The following is a 19,937-nucleotide window of genomic DNA, read 5'->3' as shown; positions in this document are numbered from 1 at the left end:
AATTAGATTAGCATTACCACGCAAATCTACTTGATTTGTTCGACACATGCCAGCCATTTCCGCGCTTCAAATAGTTAGGGAAGGATATCCCTCTAAGCTTAACGACTGGCACATAGGTGTTCCTTATTATCCAGGACCTGTAGTATTATAGAGTCAAATTCTCTATTCTTGACATCTCTGGGTAGTCACCTGTATGTATCCCGATAAGTAATGTCAGTGTTATGACAGAACTCGGCATTCATGGGTCTGAGAAGCAACCATGAAACCCCATCAGACGGCCCGGAAGTGCTACCGTCAATGAGCCATACTGGCAAAGCTTAACTGGATGTCTTTAACATCGAATTCCCATAGACATCTTGTTCCCGACGGGCTTCCTAGCATGCGTGAATTGATATTCTTATCTGCGTTGATGGCCCTATGGATGTGTTTCGCCAAATGCGATCCCGATTTCACTGTAGCTCATGCGCCGACGTTTCGATTTTTAGCTGAGAACTCTTTGCTGTTACTTTTTTATCTGCACAATTGAAAGTCTCTTTCTAGTATGGCGTACTATGGCGACGGCGAGTGGTTGGCGGAGGCGAAGGCGGAGGAGGCGTTGGAGGTTGTGGAGGAGGCTAATAGTGGCATTAATACTTCCTCTCTTAGCATCCCATAAAAGTGCTTTCAATATACAAATAAATAAGGCAATTGAGCACCAGATGAAGATGTAGCCGGTGACGGAGGTGGAGGCGGCTGACAGTTCTATCAACACCTTCGACTTTAGCACCCTATAAACAGTGTTTCAAACATACAGGTGGAGGCGTTGGAGAGCGTGATGGTAGTGTAATAGGTGAGAGCTGTTCATTGAATTAGTACTTGTCTTCCTTGTACCCATTCCCCAATTGCGTCAACATACAGTTCTCGGGGGTAACGGGGGCGGTGGTGGAAGTTCCTAGTATGTTTGTATTAACATTTTACTAGTATACTCGTAAAAGGCGGTCCAATGTACAGTGGCTTCGTGCTCGAAGAATATCTTCTAAAGTCTATATTAGCATCCCTTCACATACAGACAGCCGATATTGGGGCATAATACCGAGTAGTCGAAGTACTGCTCGGAGGTGCTATGTATAGGGCCCAATATTAGGATGGAGGTAAACCTAGAAATCCTTCTCGAATTCTCTCAGTCTAGATGGCTGTAGCTCTTCCACTGGTCCAAACTTAATGATAGTTCAACAGTACTTTCTTCAATGGCGCGAAAGACTGATAACTGCAACATGTAGCATATATATAAAGTAGAGACGATGAAAAGCGTATGATGGTAAGTAGTTAGACTCACTCTTTCATCGTATCCAAGAATGTATAAGAATAATCTGGTTTCTTAAACTCGAACAACTAGATGCCATGAGATGAAGCCATGAACGTCAAGTTACGGGCTTTTTATGACCACCAGGGGGTAGTTCCTCCCTATATTCTGTTTCAGTAGACAGGTCCATGTCTATGCTGATATTCACAACTTGTAGTGATACTTTATACATATGAATTCATCTATCATCTCATTTTTTCAATGACATATGAATTGTCAACCCTACTGTGAATCCCATGGACCCATGATATAATACCTAGGTAGCAAAGGGTAATTTATGGGCTGTTACTTAGTGCATGGTTGGCAATCTGCCTCAGCTCTGGCCGGGTAATGCCGGTTATAACACTGCTCTTTCCTCCATTATCTGTTCGGCAGAGGCCGATAATATTGACCAACGCATATGCACTTTAGGGGTTCCAGTTGATAGGCGTATGTATGGCCTTTCCAGGCCACACACATCCTGCCTACACTTAGCAACGGCAACATTTGACAATAGCCATACCGTGTTCGAGGTAGTAGAATCATTGTTCTGTGCAAGGAGAAGCTTCTGCAATTCACAGAAATGATCACTTCAGGCTCGCTCAGGGTAACGATAGAAGTACCTATCAGTTAAGATCGAAAAGCCATCTGAGGAATGAAAGAGTGACTGCTGGCAGGCCCTTCATCTGATGCTTCTTTTTTGGGGGACGATATAGCTTCCGGCTGGTGACGTGAATGGGCAGGCGCCAAGAAAAATGATTCAATACTGACAAGTAGTAGCAGGCATACCCCATAAGCCCCTCTGAGGTGATGACTCACTTACTATTTTTCAGGTGCGAGCTTTTCAGCATTGCAAAATCAGAATGGCACCAGCAGTGGAATCGTAAGTGGGCAGTCACTAATAATTGATTCACTACCTGAGATTAACATACGACCTAGCTTCAAATCACAGAAGGACAACACTAAACCCCAAAATGACAGTCGAAAGACAAACAAAGAGAAATCAGTGCATGAGCTTCACAAAGACGAGCCTGTATGTAAAACCTATAAGTGATTAACCCATCTACTAGTAAATGTTAAGCCTGATCTAGCATGGATTAGGCTCAGGCTCCCACCAGCAAACTTCTGGTTCCCCTGTGACCGTCAGAGCAGATGACTTCGATTACTTGCACGGTAGGATCTCTGTATTGAAGAGATTATAGTATATACTGAATACAGGGGTAGCCGCTCCTGGAGCTTTCAAGTGCGCTTTGTGCCGCCAGTGGCACACAAAGAGATGTCCGTGGTTGATCAATTATTAGAGCAGCTCTAGTACTCTGTTCACTTATATGAAGTCGGTTCTTTAGGGGGCTCTAATGTGGTGTCAAGGCTAGTAATCTTAATTATTCTTTGTTGTTATTTGCCATGGCTATTTCCCGGTTTTCTCTACGTAAAAGAATGTTTGAGCAGTGATACTAGTCTCAGAGGCCCGCATTATGCGCACCAAGTCAGGACAACTCATCCTCAACCGGAAGCGCACCCTCAGCCTGCATCTGGAGGGCAACCTGATCAACATCTCTCCACACCCGCAGCAAGTTCCCACCAGCAACTTTGCCTGCATCCTCGTCACTAACTCCGCGTTTCAGCAGCTCAGCGATCAGGTCCGGATATTTGGACACGTCCTCGAGTCCACGCGGAACAGTAGGGATACCGTCAAAATCGCTTCCCAATCCAACATGATCGAATCCAATCAGGTTTCCGATGTACATTATGTGGTCCACTACGTGCTCCAGAGTTGCATTCTCTGGATCAAGCTTAGGCAGGTCGTTCGGATCGTCGGAAGCAGTACACGAAATAAAGTCTGGGGAGAAGTTGACCATCACAATCGAGTTACGCTTTTTGACCAGCTCCAGAACATCGTCAGGGACGTTGCGGGGATGGGGGCAGACTGCGTACGCGGAGCTGTGACTGAACATCACAGGAGCACGGCTACCAGCCCAATCATCTTTTCCAGCGCCCAAGACGTCCCGCATAGTGTCCACACTAACGTGAGACAAGTCGACTATCATGCCAAGCCTGTTCATCTCGAAGACAAGATCCTTACCGGCCTCGCTCACTCCGTGCCAGACCGGGTCTGCCTTCTTGATGCCGCCGGGTATTTCGACAAGCGCTGCATCAGCATAGCGATTGTGGCAGTTATGTGTGAGAGTTGCATATGCCACGCCGCGATCATAGAAGTTTCGCAAGTGAGCTAGGGAGTTTCCGATCGAATGAAGGCCCTCCATCCCAAGCGGGGAAATGATCTTTCCTTCCTTGGAGGCTTGAAGGGCAGTCGTCCCATTGGGTGGCTCAGAAAAGACATCGGGGTAGGCTTGTTGCAGGCGCAGCATGACATCTACCTGTTCGATAGTCTGGCGGACACCTGGATAGACAATATTAGTAAGAAATGCACGGAAGGTATCGTGATTTGCTTACTCGTTGCATAGGTTGCGTCGGAGAAATCGCTCCAATTCTTCGGACACTCCACAAAGACACTCCAGAAGGTGCCGCCTACTTTGCCCTCAGCGAGGCGTGGCAGATCGACATGCCCCAGCAAATTGCCCTCAGTGAAGGGGATTTTGAAATCATCGCTGTAGATGTGATTTCCGAAAAATTCGCGGATGAAGATGGGTAGATCATCGTGGCCGTCTGTGGTCGTTAGATAAGGCAATTGTAGGCATTCAAACCAAGCTACTCACCTATCAACGGGGTCTCCGACAGAATTTTGTCCACTCGCGACTGTGCGGGTTGTGGGTGAGTGCATCGGCGCGCATTAGTCAATGTGACCAAAAAGCACGCAAGAACAAAGGTCAGAAGCACGCGTCCCATGTTGCGCGCCAGAGAAGAGTGAGGTTTTGGCTTCGCAGCTGAGGTTGCGTAGCCGCGCGACGACTCCAGATCTAGTTTGAAATCCATTGTGCGAAAGGAAGGAGGGGTTGTGTAACCCGCGCTTTCCCGGCGTAGCGAGCGATGTGTGTTGATATTGAAATGGCGGATGGGGATGGGGATGGATGAAGCTCGTTGTTATCGCCGGGGAGATAACCGGGCCTCCGATGAGTCAACTTGCGTATAGCAGCTGCAGGATTCAGGCTTAGCTCACGGGGAATTGATAAGCGACCGATCACATCATGTTTTGCTAGACGAGCAGCAGCAATCAACAATGTTTCTGCTCAACAAATTGAAGTCATTATGTTTGTGAGCATCGCAGCTGACCATTCGTCGCATCCATATGTCTCCATAGGAAGGTTTTGGATAGGCTCATTGGGACTTCTCGTTGCGGGTACTGCAGGGTATGTCGGTCACGTGACACGTAGTAATGGCCGATTCATGCTACATCTCTCATGAAGTGACCGAGGTATTAAGGAGGTATCAAGTCAAGGCTATCTAAGAGGATCTCAAGGGAGCTATAGCTATCTAGTGTGGATCTACATTGATGACAGACCTGGGAGGTGCCGTTTCCATCTACTTGGCACAAACGCCGGCTTGGCTTCAACATGAGAGATGAGCATTCCAGTATAAAGCTAAAGAGTGCTGTCTCAAAGTTGCTGCGATTTTGCCAAACCTTGAACATATTGTGCAGCAGACACTTTAGCGTGCTCAACCACTGTCAGCGCCGAATAATTCCTCTCGGATAACCTCCAAATCCAGAAGCAAATCATCGGCAGAGTCGTACTCCTTGTTCCAGCATTTGCGAGTGATATCGCTGCAAGCATGCTTATCTTCTGGATATTGCTGCGTTGCAAACCTATCCTCGACTTTTTCAAACCACGCATCTTCTCCATCAACGATGTCAGGAAACATATCATGCCCCATCATAATGAAATAGATAGTGCATCCCAGGGCAAAGAGATCTGTCTGCACATCTGCGTCAAAGGGGTCACGACGAGGACAATAGAACCTGCAAGGCTCCCCGCTCCACCCATCAAGAAGCACGGTGCCATCCTCTGACAATTGCTTCCCTTGGAAGTCAGCTAGCTTCGTGCGTAACCCTTCATCCAGAAGGATATTCCTGGGCTGTATATCACAATGGATAACTCCCCTACTGTGAACCCACGCAACTGCTTCGGCTATTTCTTGGCACCAATTTAGCCTCTGCTCGAGGGATGGCGGTGGATGTGGATGTGCTGGTCTGAGATAGTAGTCATCTAGGTTCCCGTTGATCGCCCGCTCTAGATATAGCCAGCCGCTGTCTGTGCATCCTTTCAATTTGATGATATGCTCGTGATGTCCGACAGTCTCGAGGAGGCGTCTCTCTGTTTCGAGCCGACTGGTGTCTGTGTCTTCAGGCGCGAGAGGGTATTTCAATACTGTAGTTTCGTCGACTTCTCCTATCCATGCGCTTCCACCTGACGCAATCACACGTTTGACTCCAGGGGGACAGTACTCTTGGTACTCCTTTACTTCAGGCTTGTCCATACTTCAGGGATCGCTACTTTGATAATTGCCGGCGAACTGTCAGATATTAGAACACGATAACAAGAGGCAATTGACTCAGATAATATATTGGACCTAGAGGGAAAGCAGAGAGTGGAGTGTCTCGACAAACAATATCAACACGTGCCTTCCCATTTTTATACACGTGGGTGCACGTGCTGATCTAGTTTGCATCGATTCACCTAATAGGGCAATTACTACAATATAATAGTTCAAGACAGATCACGCTTTGTATTCGCAAATACAATATGTAAAAGACTAAGCTAACAACAAACCCAAAACAAGATTAGCAGCAGAAGGTCTCTTGTAAAGTTATGGGCTGTTGCTAGACAGTATTTATGGGTCTCACATGTGTAGAGTAGATGTCCAATTTTTATGACTCGGGACCATTGGTGATGTTACAACATACACCTGCCACAAAGATGGCTTATCATGATGGTCCCAGACTCTCATTGACACCCACAGTTACAGAGTATTATTAATCTTTCTTGTTCCTCCGAGCAAACCAATTTGTAAAGAACCTGAGTCCTCTGTTTCTATCAGGCGAGATCTTCTCATCACCATTGTCTAGATATTATTAGTCTTCGGATCTTCTACACGACTCAAGATCATTTTGCTCATACCAGGAGGATGAACACAAAGTGGACAGGCAATTTCTCGATCTTCAACTATCTCATGCGACGAAGTGGTCAAGCCATCCTTGCCATCATGTTCATTGCAACCAGGCCCATCTGGATTACTGCAGGATATCTTAGTTACTTCATGGCATTTATGCTTTGGGGAAGCAGTGCAACTCTCGAATTCTTTATAAATATGGTGAATTTCACACCCACATCCCCAGAATTCTAGACCACCAATATAGCCCTCGCTCGTATTATCCATTGGTGTAGGATTTCTTTTTTGAACTGGTGAGAGCCAATGCTATTGATAGTGTCGTGTTGTGGAGAAGATGTGTCCAAAACAAGTTAGAACGTGGCACAGAGGCTTTATATACATCGAGTCGTCCTGTCTAGGAAGGTTCTGTTAGATTCCTACACTATCTGTTATTGATATGTGAACCGTCAATTTCCGTCGCTGTCTACTGAAGACATCGAGGTGTATGATCCCTCATTTATTATCTCTAGACGCTGACGGGAGCTGCCAGTCTCTAAAAGGTGGTAGAAATTGAAGAAACAGTTATACAGACGAACAGCGAAGCATTCGGTAATCAATTGTTCCTGAGTCTTTTGCGGCTATTTTTACATTATACCCTTTCATATCTCTTCAAATGGTAGTGTGGCATATTGTCGAGTATGTCCGTCGTCACACCCATCTTTCTTATCTGAATCAGGTGGATTTACGAGACTGACTTTAGAGCATACGAAGATGTAATTCAAGGTTAGTAATAGTGGCAGATGGCGGCGCCGCTAGAATGTACGCAACTATCAGGGAAAACATATCCAGCGAATCCAAGGCACAGTATTCACAGCCGGTGAAGCTCTCTTCGTCATCCCAGATCGACCCTTCCTTCAACAAACATCTCGCTGACCAAAACCCATGATCCAACTATCCGTGCCAAAAGCTTATGCAGCTTATCCAACCCCTATTTAGCCAGTGATCATGCGACTTGATCGAGATAAACCAGTTTCCAACTTCAGACTGAGCTTACAAGTCCTTTTCTAGCTTCAGGCTACACAGCGTGAGCTATCTATAACCTGTCCCCGCCACCGACATCACGGTACCATTCCAGCCAGCATCTAGGGGTGGCGTCTTATCGCCAGACTTAAGACTATCATTTGTCCAATTGGTCTTTCAGTCGATGCTTTTCCGGTTCAACAACTAGTGGGGATCGTCGCATTTTTCTCGCCAGGCTGCAGTGATGACTTCATAGCCAACAAAGGCTGGGCAACGCTGCATAATAAGCACTCAAAAGATGATGTACCTTGATATAAGCAGAAACTCCTGCTAAGCTCCCCAACAAGATCGTCTTCCAGCGATCATCTACAGAACACGTTTGTGCCTCGCTATAAGTTGATCACCGTTTCATCCTCAATCATCTGGTTTCCACCGGACGATCAACACCCCGAACGAGCAAGTCACGCAAGGGATGCCGTTACTCCAGATGGAGGATTTGCAGCAGCATTCTTCGCATCCCATACCGCATCACCAACAAGGGCAAGATAGGCCTGGGAAAATCCGGTCACTTTGGTACATTGCGCAAGCAACCCGTTTTGTTGCCTCCCTTGCGATTGGCGATGGATAGATCATGTATTTCTCCGGGTCGAGATTTGATCGGAGTTGGGGAAAGCTTTTGCCCAGCGTGGCACTCTTCCCTGTTGGGGATCGGCCGCATTCCAGTGCCCCGCTGGTAGTGCTCTCTTTGGCCTTGGGAGAATTGATAGCTAGAATGCCGTGCGTGTATCGTGCTCCCCCATTGCATTGGATGTGTTATATAAATTTTCCGGTTGGGACTTGGAAAGTGCTTGGTTTTTCTTGTGTTTGGTGATTATCCCCTGTCTCATCACCAGGTCCGATGGAGTCAACTCAGTCAACCCAAGAAACAACAAACACCAAATCATCCGAGGACTATATTTCTACGGATAATGGTGACCATGAGAGCAATGATTCGGTCACGAATCCCAAGTTGAGCATTGACATCGATGCCGCCCCAGATGGCGGATATGGATGGGTGATCGTTGCGTGCGTATTCTGGCTACAAGTTCACACCTGGGGTATCAATGGGGTGAGTTCACTGCATTAGAGTTACTAGCGTAGCAACAACAGATTTTCTAACTGCACTAGAGCTATGGCGTCTTTTTGTCCTACTACATGGACAACAACATCTACCCCGGCACGAGTTCACTCGCCTACGCCTTTATCGGCGGTCTCGCCATCGGCTGCGCCTACCTGATGGCACCCGTCACCGTGTTCCTCATCCGCCGATACGGCACCCACGCGACAATTACCACGGGAATCATCATCCAAACAGCTGGACTGATCCTCGCCTCCTTCACCACCCGCGTATGGCAACTCTTTCTTACCGAGGGCGTCTGTTTCGGTGTCGGCATGGGCATCATCTACATGACCTATCTTGGCGTTCCGCCCCAATGGTTCGACAAGAAGAGCAGCGTTGCAAACGCCATTCCCGCCGCTGGTGCCGGAACCGGTGGTCTCATTTACTCCCTTGGGATCGAAGCGATGATCGAGAATCTCGGTCTCCCCTGGACATTCCGAACATTAGCCATCATTTCTCTTGTCGTGAACCTCGTGTGCGCGGCCTTCCTCCGCGACCGCAACAAAGCCACCGCCAGCCGACATGTCGCGTTCAACTTTCCTTTGCTAAAGAAATTCGAAGTTCTACTCCTTATCGGCTGGGCCATCTTCAGCACCTTTGGCTTCGTCTCCATCAATTTCAGTCTACCCAACTTTGCCATCTCGATCGGGTTGACCGCGCGCCAGAGCAGTGTGGTCGGCGCGCTGCACAATCTGGGACAGGGGATTGGCCGGCCTCTCATCGGCTTATTCAGTGATAGACTGGGTCGGTTGAACGTGGCGACAGCCCTCTCCCTGGTATGTGCGGTGTTCTGCTTCGCTATCTGGATTCCCGCTCGGAGTATGGCCGTGTGCTGTCTGTTCGCAGTAATGGGAGGCATGGTCTCGGGAACATTCTTTGCTACAGTGGCCCCCGTGTTTGTGGAGGTGATCGGGTTGCAGGATCTACCTGGGGCTCTCAGTATCCTGTGGTTGGTACTGGTAGGACCCGGGGCAGCAGGAGAGGCAATTGCGCAGGCGCTACGACGACCGGAACAGGGAATGGAGGCGTATCGGCAGGTGCAGATCTTCGCGGGAATGGTGTTTGTAGCAGCGGCGTTGTGTCTATGGGTGGTGCGCGGATGGAAGGTGCAGCAGCAGCGCCAGAGAGCTGTCACTCATACAGCGGGGATGTGTAAGGAGGTGATGGAGGTGGAGTTGAGAGCAGAGGAGGAGAAGTCGGGGTGGAATGTGTTGGAGTTGGCCAGGGAGATGGTGCGGTACTCTCGTGTATAGAGTACTTCTACGTGCGAATCGCGTCAATCCCTACTAGATACCAGGCTATTACTAGTAGCAGCAAAATTGTATATTAGTACTTGTCTAATTCTACTCAAACAATCTATGGTATAAACTAACAGAGTCAATTTTTCCATCCCCAACCACTACATCCTTAAGGGACTGCTGTTGCTGTCGCCGTCGTCATCATCTCACCATCCGTCCCCGAACCAGTCACCAGCACATTAGCAACCAGTCTCCCCGGCTGCGGATGATTAAAAATATCACGAAACGTAACATCATACCCATAATCCTTCGCCAGTCGCGTGATCCGCATAGCCTTGATTGAATCCCCTCCCAAATGAAAGAAGTTACTCTTGGGTAGAACAAGAGCAAGACCGACGCCCAAACTCTCCGCATACCACTTACACACCAAATCCACCTTTTCACTGTATTCCCCCTTCACGAGTGCATCGTCCTCACCAACTGCCCCCTCATTCAACGGCACCGCATATACCAAACGATCCTGCTGCGCCAGCCCAGCCGCAGCCTGTCGAAGTCGCGTGCGGTCGATCTTGCCCGTACGCGTTTTCGGCACGTACAGGAGTGGGAACATGAATGTTGGGATGAAGAGCCATGAGAGGGATTGTTTGAGTTTCTGGACCATAGTGCGCATCAGGGCTTGGAAATCCGCCGCGGGGAGTCCAAAAAGCGCCCCAGCAGCAGCATCAGCAGCAGAGCGTTTAGTGAGCCGGTCATCGTAGACAAACCCCACGAGCTGCTTCGTTTGATCCGGCAAGACGATCACATCGGCTACGACCATACCTCGCGGTAGGTCTACAGCGTGCTTTAGACGAGCTTCGAGATCGTCTAGCTCCACTCGCTGGCCGCGGAGTTTGACCTGTCGGTCCTTGCGGCCGAGGAGATAGATTGAGCCGTCGGGGAGATACCGGGCTAGATCACCGGTTTTGTAGCATCGGGATGTGGTTGTTGTTGGTGCTGGTGCCCAGGCAGGGGCGTCGATGAAGACGGCGGCGGTTTTCTCTGGTTTCTCGAGGTAGCCTTGAGATAGACGTCCGCCTTGGACGACTAGTTCGCCGACGGCCCCGATGGGGAGTAGTTTGTTGTGATCTGCTGGATCGACGATCCAGGCGCGTGGGCCGAACGAGCGACCGATGTTCCGGGGGTCAGATAGGGAAGTGAGGTCCGCGTGCAGCGTGTCGAACATGATGCCTTCGGTGGTGCCGTAGCTGACGTTGAGGTGGTCGACTCGGGGTGCCCATAGGGCTACTTGCTCTGCAGTTAGGACGTCCCCGCCTACTGTGAGGGTCTTTAGCGTGAGCATCTCGTCCGGGTGGACCTGGGCTAGCACGGCGGCAGTGAGGAACGCGGTGTTGATGCAGAGTGCTGTGCCTGTCTCGGCGAGTCGGTGTAGTCGGTCATCGTTACCGGGGATGCAGACACATCCGCCACGGGATAAGGTGCATAGGGTTTCTACGCAGCTGAGGTCGAAGCTGAATGCGGCGAATTGGAGGAATCGGGTGCTGGAGTGTAGTTGCAGTGCTTGAGCCATTTGTTGTACGCATGTTACAATGTCTTGATGTGGTTGTACCACGCCCTTGGGGGCTCCGGTGCTGCCTGATGTGTACATGAGGAAGGCTGGTTGAGTGGGGGATATATGTCCGGGTGGCGCTGGGAGTGTCTTCTTCGGTAGCTGCTGGATTAGGTGTCCGGTTATTTCCAGCATTTGGGGCGCCATGGCTACCCAGTGGGGTTCGAGCTTGAAGGACGAGGTGGTGGTGAGGATGACGGATGTATTGGCCTCACGGAGCATGGATGAAGCTTGGGTGGGAAGTAATGCGCTGTCCAGAGGCATGCAGGCTGCCCCTGTGCGCAGTACGGCTAGCATGATGACCACGGACCAGATGGTCTTGTCGAGAATGAGCCCGACGTAAGTGTGGGGACGCACGCCGGCGGAGAGGAGGTGCGCTGACAATGCTGTAGAGAGGTGCTGGAGCTCGCGGTAGGTAATCTGCTCGTTGATGGTGCAGCAGGCAATGGCATCGGGGTACTTGCTACTGGCACGGTCGATAAGGTCCGGGAGGCATTCATGGCTCACCTCTAGCGACTGGGTGTTCCAAGATAGAATCTGGTCGTGACTCGCTCGGGAGAGGAGATTCAGGTCTTTGACCTTGCCTTGCCAATTGTGACGGACAGAAGACAGAATTTCCTGGATAGCGTCGGCGATATGACCGGCCATTGTTTCTGATATGTATGCGGTGCGGAAGCGCACGAAGAGACGCAGCCCTGCGGGGTCCCGGTTTGCGCCAAAGATGAGATCACACTAGAGTGAGAGGAATCATGAGCATTATGGCCTTCAATTTGGTACGCGGGCTGGATTACTTACTCTCTCGGCGTCTGTTGGCGAAGAACCATTCTTGGGAGCCAGGTCACACCTATTCCCTCCGTCAAGCAGTAGTACCCCAGTGTTATGAACGCGAGGGTCATGACTGTCAGTTTCCAACAGACGCCCCGATCCAACTAGAGCGGTCAGGTCGTCTTCACGGTCAATTGTAGTAGCGTAGACGGAGGAGCAATGCTGCAAGAGATATGCCGAGTCCCGAGAATCGGCGCATTCTTCGTAGCCCATCACCACGCTGTCATCGTGGACAAATACGGAGAGGATGATGGCCCAGATCACGCGGAGCCTAGGTCCCAGATCAGGGCCCCATTGAGAGATACTGTCGTCCCCTTGGAGTATATCGATGGTATGCACCGTATCGCCATTTCGACCTTTCTGGGGAGAGGGAGAGGGAGAGAGGCTGGGAAACTGGCATGGCGCGATTTTAACCTTACCAACCATTTCGATTGATTGGTCAGGATGCCAATTCTGATAGATAATAGATTGAATGCTCGAAAAAGAAGGAGACCAGAGAAAATAAGTAGGCTAACAAGAGGAAAAAGGTACCGAGAAGGATTCTTGTGTTGTGGCGCCTCCATGGGGGAATTAAGCAACATCTGCTGTTATGCCCCCTTGTCTGATCTCCTTGCATGCAGTTAGGGGGAGGTGGAACGCGTAGGTACAGGCTGGGGCGCATCGCCGCGATACTTAATAGCGAGTATATGTCTTTAGCTATTCTTTGGCTTCTCGAAGCAATTGATAGAGAGAGTGTGTTTCTGAGCGTGAGAGCGTGGGTGGGTGTGTAAATGATGCGATGGTAGATTGTTGGTTCGTCTGCAGTAACTGGAACACTCACTCTTAAAGTGCATTAGTGGTGGTTTCTGACATCAACGTGCTTCTTTAATAGCAATGTATCTTGGAAGTAGATTCGAGACACAATGTTCCATCATGCACTCAATTCATTGCGATCTCCCCGGGATAGCACCCGATGAAACAGCCAGTCCAGAGAGTTTGATTTGATTGCGATCTCAAAAGATCAGCGCCGAAGAGACGCTCCCAAGGAAACAAGACATTAGCAGTCTAATGAGGATTTCTATTAGTAATATATAAATTGGAGGATTTTAGCTAGTAGACAGGTACATTCTGAAGATCCACAGATCTTATAAAAGATTCAAAGTAATCTACAACAGTTCCTACCTCTAAGACGCCGTTTCCAACCATATTAGACTTTGTTGGAACACATTACTATCAATCTTCCTAAGAGGGGAAATATATCCTACAGCCGGACCGATACACATCTACAGAAGATTTAGCTTGTGGATCATTGTTGCAGATGTAGCTAAAATAAACAAGCCGCTAGATTCTTCTAAGCACAGTCAGGAAAGACAACCAATGTACCAGATATATAGAATATACAACACTAGCATGGCATCAAAAACCCCTTGGAACTACAAGCAACTTCTTCATGGTATCTAGTACTTAAGTTGATTAGTAGTGAATCTGTGCTCTTTAGGGTGTGTAGTTGTAGTTAATCTCCCCACCCGCTTCTGCCCCACAACAACCACATCAACAACAACAACAACTTCACTCCCTCAGCATCTTTCAACATCTTTCAACCCTCATAATAATTCTGCAACCATGAATCCCACTACCACCATCACCAACAAAAAAGAAATAGAAATATCCCCTCACCTCCTATCCAAATACCCCTTCCTCATCCACCCTCTCTCCTCCCTCCCCACCACCCACTACCCCACCTACACCGACTTTGGCGTGGGCGCCTACATCTTCACCACCACCCACCAACAAAACTCAAAACCACACCTTCTCCTCCTCCACCGCTCCCCCACAGACAGCTACCCCCTGCACTGGGAATCCCCCGGCGGCGGAGCAGACCTTTCCCTCGACGACACCCTCCTCCAGGCACTCTGTCGGGAGGTACTCGAGGAGACAGGGCTGCAAGTGACCAAAGTAGTGGATTTAGTGGCTATTGATGAGTGGAAAAAACCGCTCCCCGGGGTGGTTCAGGGAGAGAAGAAGGTGATTAAGTGGGGGTTTCTAGTTGAAACTGCTTCGGGGGAGGAAGTGATGTTGAATCCGGAGGAGCATTGTGCGTTTAAGTGGGTGGATGAGGGGGATGTTAGGGATGCTGTTAATGAGGATTCTGGGATGAGGTTTATTGGGGATCAGGGGAGGAATTTAGTTAGGGCTTTTGAAGTTTATCGGAGGTGGCATACTTCATCGGAGGAGGAGAAAGGGGAAGGGAAAGATACGTGTTGAATTTCAGACTATACTATCACTACTTATAGTCCAATCACATCAAGTAAGAAGGGTGGCGGGTCAAACCCCCCTCCTCTTCATGGCCAACTTAAACCCCCTTACAAATTCCGGTACATGTACCGGGTTCAACATGGTTGCATGAATACCCGGACAATTATAGAACCCGACCTCAGTGCGTGCGAAATCCCTCCACGCCCCAAGCTTATTCTCTTCCCAGTCCTGTCTATCCAACGCTGCATAGCTCGGTGGATCCGCTACAAACACATCCAATGTCTCGACCGTTCCCTTCGGTTCATACGTTTCGCCATGGACTCGGAAATTCTCTCCGATGTCTGTGATTCGTTCCAATCTCTCTGCGTTGAGAGCTAGTGCGCGCACTCTCTCCTTATCAGAGATGTTTAGGACATGCACGAGGGCATCGTAGCGAGATAACCCCTCCCCTCCATTCTCCTTCTCAAGGCTATGCAGATATTTACCGGCATCGCCCATCACATCTAGATCAATCAGCTCCAGGAAGAAGGCTATATGAAGCAATACATCAATCCAGTTCTGCCCGCGCACATACTGCCGGATATGCGGCGGGTAGTCGATACTCGCCAGGAAGCGGACTTCCTGGCCCTGAGACTCAAGCACTTTGCCCACTTCGAAGGCGAGGGTCGAGCCGAGCGAGTAGCCCGCTATGGCGTAGGGGCCCTCGGCCTGGGTTTGGCGAATGTAGTGGGCGTAGGTATCTGCTGTTTCTTGGATGGAGTGGAAGAAGCGCTCGTTGGTGTTGTAGCCGCGCGTGCGGAGGGCGTAGACGGGCCGCGTGGGGAATTGGGCTGCTAAAGCGATGAAGACGAGGATGTCGCCGCTACCGGGGTGGATGCAGAAGAGGGGGATTTTGGTGCCGTGGGGTTGTAGGGGCACGATGGGGTTGTAGGTGGGTGGTTGAGAGAGGAGTTTGTCGATGGAGGCGGAGATGGCGGTTGTTGTTGGACTGGATAGAAATTGTCAATACGTGGGATATTTGGTAGGGTTGAATACGGGCGAGGGAGTGGCTTACTCGGTCATTAGGACAGACATGGGAATTTCTACGGGTGCATCGACGGCTTCTTGAATCATGGCTTTGAGGAGGATCAGGTTGAACGAGGTGATTCCGAGATCGAAGATTGACATGTCCACGTTGATGTCTTCGATGGGGATCTTGAGGAGTCCTGCTATGGTGCTTTGCACTCGCTTCTCGGTCTCGGTTTGAGCAGGTCGCTGCGTGGACTCGCGGTACTTTTGGACGATCTTGAGATCTTCCTCCTCGAAGGAAGCATACTCGCCCTTTTCGAATGCGGTCCGCACCTTGGTCCGTGAGATCTTGCCCAGCGAGGACTTGTCTAGCATCTCCGCCGGCAACGGAATTAAATGGGCAGGCTTCCGCCCCGTCAGGAGTGCAACGGTCTTTGCTATGGCGGTGGCAGTCTCAAAGCGCGTTGCGGCGTCGTCGGCAGCATAAGCAGGAGAGTAGACAATGACGATATCCTCGCTCGCGGAGCCTGGGGCACGACAAGGGAAGGCCACGGTATACGAGGGCACAACTCCAGGGATGTTCTCTTCTTCGATAGCCACTTCGATCTCTGTGGCACTCCATTTGACTCCGTTCACGATAATAGTGTCTCTAGTCCGCCCTGCTAGGTTCAGATATCCAGAGTCATCCAGCCAGGCGAGATCGCCTGTGATGAACCACCCGTCTTTTGTGAACGCGGCAGCCGTGGCTTCTGGATTGTTAAAGTATCCCGTAAACACGGCAGGGCCAGACAGCTGAAGCTCGCCAACTTCACCAGGCGCAGCGCGCTCATCTCTAGCTGTAGGACGCATCACGCGCATCCTGATGCCGGGAGTACATGGTCCGAGACAGGCAAATTCGAGGCCTTTGGATAGATCGTAGGACGGTGATGCCCGTGCATGCACACATCCGGCACATGTCTCTGTCATCCCAAATCCAGGACTAATCACCTCGCGCTGGATGTTAAATCGACGCAGTTCACGAGTGAGCCCGTCGATAGTGGCGACGACGTTGGCCTCGCCACCCGAGTTGATGCTCTTGAGACGAGACAGATCCGCTTGGAGACTTGGGTTGGCGACGAGGGCGTCCCGCACCTGCGTCAAGAAGAAATTGGGCGCGAATGTGTAGGCGATTTTGTGAGAATCAAGCAGCTGGATGAAGCGTATTGGATCGCGAAGCAGCTCCGAGGCTGGGATAAGCACTTGGTCGGCGCCCAGACTCACTGTGGATTTGTTAGCTGCTGTTATGTTATAAAGGTAGAAGTGAAGAACATACTTGCATGCAAATGAATCTCACAAAGACTAGCAACATGGTCCAATCCAACCCAGGTGAGAAATACATCCCCAGGTCCGGTTCCATGGTGATCTTTCTTGCCCTGCAGTGCCGTGAGAAGCTGCCCATGACGGAGTGGAACCGCCTTGGCGCTTCCAGTACTTCCAGACGTCAACATGAGGACTGCTGGGTCTTGTGCTTGCTTCTCTGTTCCACAGAGTGCCTTAATGCCAGATAAGCCATTCGAGCTAGCAGTTTTGCCGAGTACCTCGACCGGAAGCACACGAAGCTCATCAGTGTCCAGAAAGTCCGGGACAAGCCGCTCCGTAGTAAGGACGATGGGTTCCTGCAGCAGCGTTTTAAGATGACGCAGATGCTTCAGGCGCTGCGCGGGATCATGCACAAAGGGGGTTGAAATAGCGGGAAGAAAGCCTGCAAGAGTGGCAGCCCAGAACCATAGGATTGTGTCGTGATGGTTCTCAAAGTGCAGCAGGACAATAGAGGATGCGGAGATGCCATCGATTTGGCCTAACAGCCGAGCTTTCTCCGTAGCTTTGCTCTGAAGGTCGGAGTACGAAACACGCGAGGCTTCTGCTCCAGGCGTGTAGAAGATGAGTCCAGCTTTGGAGCTGGCTGCTTTGGCTAGGAGCTGGGCTAGGTTCTGTACAGTGCTGGGAGAGTCGATGGTGGCCACTGGCACATCCTTTGCAGAAATTGACTTGAGTGTTGGCTCAATAGCCTTGCCATTGCCCTCGAGAACATGGGGAGCCATCTTGCTTTGCAGTATGTTGATAATGAATAATGAGATTTGAAAGCTGTCTATGCTGTATAGATATTGATGTGTCGTCATGCTGCTTAAATAGTTTTTAAAGCATCCAGCTGATATATCCAACCCCACTTGCTGGCAGGTTATCCTTGCCTGTATCTCCCTCTCTCTCGCTTCTATACGATAAGCATGCCGATTCTGAGGCTCATACACCAGAGCACGCGCGTTCGGCGTACAGCGGCTACAGCTTGCTTCCCGTCAACGACTCCGGCCTCTCCTGCGGGATCAGAAATCCCTCAAAGAATTGGCCGATTCGTCTATAGTCATCTAGACTGAACACAGCAGATACGTCTAAAGTTTGTCAGTAGATCATTCCAAGGCTAGTTATGACGGAGGCTTACATTGATCTGGACGGACAATGACGATAGCACCCTTGTCAGGGCTGATACCGAGATGCTCGTAAAGGTGTCCATGACCTCTGTTGTAGCTCTCGTCATCAAAGAATATTTTGTGAAGATCTACATCCCGGTTAAATTGATTTTTTTTTTTTTGTCTGAGGCATTTAACTCACCTCTGATATGGTTCTTCCCCGTGAATGGATAGAAGCTCTGCGGGATCTGCTCCAGCTCGACGCCATGCCGTTTACCATGTGCCACGAGAATTGGCTCGATAAGGCTGTCAGGTTCGCCACTTCTCGAGCGGAACTTCTGAAGAGGGCTGTCATCGGAGCCGAGATACTCTCCAACCTGTACTCGGTCAGTATACTGCTTCATCCTGGCAAGGATTATCCCCCTAACGTACAGCTTGCAGTGCGGCCATATTCTGTGACACGCTGAGATCGCCCACAAACGCCATCACCCTCCAGCGGCCATCGGACTTGAGCGATGCAGCAAGCTGCAGCGGTTTGGCGTCACAGAATCGCACAACCTGCGCACTAGGCAACCTCATTCCCACCACGACGTTCGTGGCAAGTTCGGTCGACACGCCCGTATCGGAAGTAATAGGCGATTTATCGTACTTGGCCGTCAAACCTGCAGTGTATTTCCCAGACTTGATAAAGCCTTCTTGGAACTCCTGGGGCGTTGCACTCCCCTGAGAGGAGAACAACTTGGCGAAATACCGATCAAAGTTAATCAAATCAATAGCCACCTTCTGCCGCTCAAGCACATACGTCTCCAGCAGTGAGGGATGCGCCAAGCCCTTTAGCACCGAAGCAAGCTTCCAGCCCATATTGTAACCATCTTGTAAGCTGACGTTCATGCCTTGGCCCGCCTTCGGCGAGTGCGTATGGCAGGCATCGCCCGCAAGAAAGACACGGTAATCCTTGTGGAAGAAATCGGCATGGCGCTGCCCAATGGCGTAAGCAGACCACCAGACCGTCTCAACAAACTCAATCTGATACGGACTAAAAATCCGCTTCGCGGCGTTTTGCAGATCTTCCAATCTGACATCCTTCGCCTTAGTGCCAGTCGGAAGCTCAATGTAGAATCGAGTCAGATTGTAGCTGTCTCCTTCTCGGGGTATAATCAACAAATTGCCTGCCTTGGACCGGATGCTGGATTTCTTCCGAATATCGGGGAAGTCCGTTCGTGGAACCATGTCCATGACACCCCAGACAGCATCGGTGCTATCTCCAATCATATTGTATCCTAGCGCTTTGCGCACCGTACTATGTGCGCCATCACATGCCTGATAACATCAGCAATAACCCTCTCGAAGAGTAAAAGGTAACATACCAAAGCATACTTCGCCTCAAAACTCTCCACCTTCCCATCCTTCTCCGCCGTGACTTTAACCGGATAAGCTTCCGGCCCCGCCGAAAGCTGACTCTCATCAACCCGAACATCCTTGACAGTATACCCGTAATCGATCTCCTGGTTGTTATGTTTCTTCATCAGGTCAATGAGAAGCCCGTTGATGCGCGCCTGGTTCAGAATGACATGTGGCTGATGAGACAATCCAGGCTGCGTATCCGCCGTCTTGCCCGTGCGACGTATAACTCCCGAGCCACTATCATCGGCCCAAAACACGACCTCCACGACATGGTACGACTCGCGCAATAGCTCCTCGCCAATGCCGAAGCTCTCGAAGATTTCCACCGTACGGCATTGCACACCGTCTGCTTGGCCCATCGTCATGGGGCCATCCCGCCGCTCAAGCACTTTGCAGGTTATGCCATAGCGAGCCAGCCAGGTGGCTGCGCAGAGACCTGCGGAGCCGCTGCCACAGATCAAGACGTCGACTTTTTGTGTCATGTTGTGAGTTATTCTTGATTTTTTAAAAATTGTCTATAAAAGGCAGTCAAAGAAGGTGAAGAGTATCCTAAATATGATGAGTTGGAATGCGCCTGACTGGTCATACTTCAATTGCCTCCGGGATCGATTCCGGGGTAGTTCGGAATCGA

At 50.1% G+C, this 19,937-nt stretch overlaps 7 protein-coding genes across 7 annotated transcripts; 2 read left to right on the top strand and 5 right to left on the bottom strand.

Moving 5' to 3' along the window:
* Positions 1-2,725: 2,725 nt before the first annotated feature.
* On the bottom strand, positions 2,726-4,539 carry BO79DRAFT_179677 (putative dipeptidase). The gene is made up of 3 exons (XM_025680048.1): positions 4,039-4,539; positions 3,776-3,988; positions 2,726-3,722 (listed from the first exon to the last, which is right to left on the bottom strand). Exons 1-3 carry the CDS (start codon positions 4,253-4,255, stop codon positions 2,809-2,811), a joined length of 1,344 nt encoding a protein of 447 aa, XP_025536077.1. The 5' UTR covers positions 4,256-4,539; the 3' UTR covers positions 2,726-2,808.
* Positions 4,540-4,936: 397 nt separating this feature from the next.
* Positions 4,937-5,755, bottom strand: BO79DRAFT_258522 (protein kinase family protein; the record flags this gene model as incomplete). Its single annotated transcript, XM_025686307.1, has 1 exon — positions 4,937-5,755. One exon carries the CDS (start codon positions 5,753-5,755, stop codon positions 4,937-4,939), a length of 819 nt encoding a protein of 272 aa, XP_025536076.1.
* Positions 5,756-8,285: 2,530 nt separating this feature from the next.
* Positions 8,286-9,799, top strand: BO79DRAFT_220946 (MFS transporter; the record flags this gene model as incomplete). The annotated part of the gene is made up of 2 exons (XM_025683502.1): positions 8,286-8,495; positions 8,555-9,799. The coding sequence occupies 2 exons, from the start codon at positions 8,286-8,288 to the stop codon at positions 9,797-9,799; spliced, it is 1,455 nt and encodes a 484-aa protein (XP_025536075.1).
* A 154-nt stretch (positions 9,800-9,953) lies between these two features.
* Positions 9,954-12,641, bottom strand: BO79DRAFT_273714 (nonribosomal peptide synthase; the record flags this gene model as incomplete). The annotated part of the gene is made up of 2 exons (XM_025687527.1): positions 9,954-12,122; positions 12,186-12,641. The coding sequence occupies 2 exons, from the start codon at positions 12,639-12,641 to the stop codon at positions 9,954-9,956; spliced, it is 2,625 nt and encodes an 874-aa protein (XP_025536074.1).
* A 1,176-nt stretch (positions 12,642-13,817) lies between these two features.
* BO79DRAFT_289986 (NUDIX hydrolase) lies at positions 13,818-14,459 on the top strand (the record flags this gene model as incomplete). The annotated part of the gene is made up of 1 exon (XM_025688840.1): positions 13,818-14,459. One exon carries the CDS (start codon positions 13,818-13,820, stop codon positions 14,457-14,459), a length of 642 nt encoding a protein of 213 aa, XP_025536073.1.
* Positions 14,460-14,519: 60 nt separating this feature from the next.
* Positions 14,520-17,602, bottom strand: BO79DRAFT_273706 (NRPS-like enzyme; the record flags this gene model as incomplete). Its single annotated transcript, XM_025687526.1, has 3 exons — positions 16,771-17,602; positions 15,505-16,717; positions 14,520-15,438 (listed from the first exon to the last, which is right to left on the bottom strand). The coding sequence occupies exons 1-3, from the start codon at positions 17,537-17,539 to the stop codon at positions 14,520-14,522; spliced, it is 2,901 nt and encodes a 966-aa protein (XP_025536072.1). The 5' UTR covers positions 17,540-17,602.
* Positions 17,603-17,640: 38 nt separating this feature from the next.
* BO79DRAFT_289985 (putative phenol 2-monooxygenase) lies at positions 17,641-19,788 on the bottom strand (the record flags this gene model as incomplete). The annotated part of the gene is made up of 5 exons (XM_025688839.1): positions 17,641-17,884; positions 17,935-18,051; positions 18,105-18,279; positions 18,335-19,222; positions 19,270-19,788. 5 exons carry the CDS (start codon positions 19,786-19,788, stop codon positions 17,775-17,777), a joined length of 1,809 nt encoding a protein of 602 aa, XP_025536071.1. The 3' UTR covers positions 17,641-17,774.
* Between the last annotated feature and the right edge of the window lie 149 nt (positions 19,789-19,937).

This window comes from Aspergillus costaricaensis (genome assembly GCF_003184835.1).
Source record: "Aspergillus costaricaensis CBS 115574 unplaced genomic scaffold BO79scaffold_33, whole genome shotgun sequence".
Lineage (NCBI taxonomy): Eukaryota > Fungi > Ascomycota > Eurotiomycetes > Eurotiales > Aspergillaceae > Aspergillus > Aspergillus costaricensis.
The sequence above is the reverse complement of the archived record's forward strand: the minus strand, read 5'-3'. Positions and strand labels throughout refer to the sequence as shown.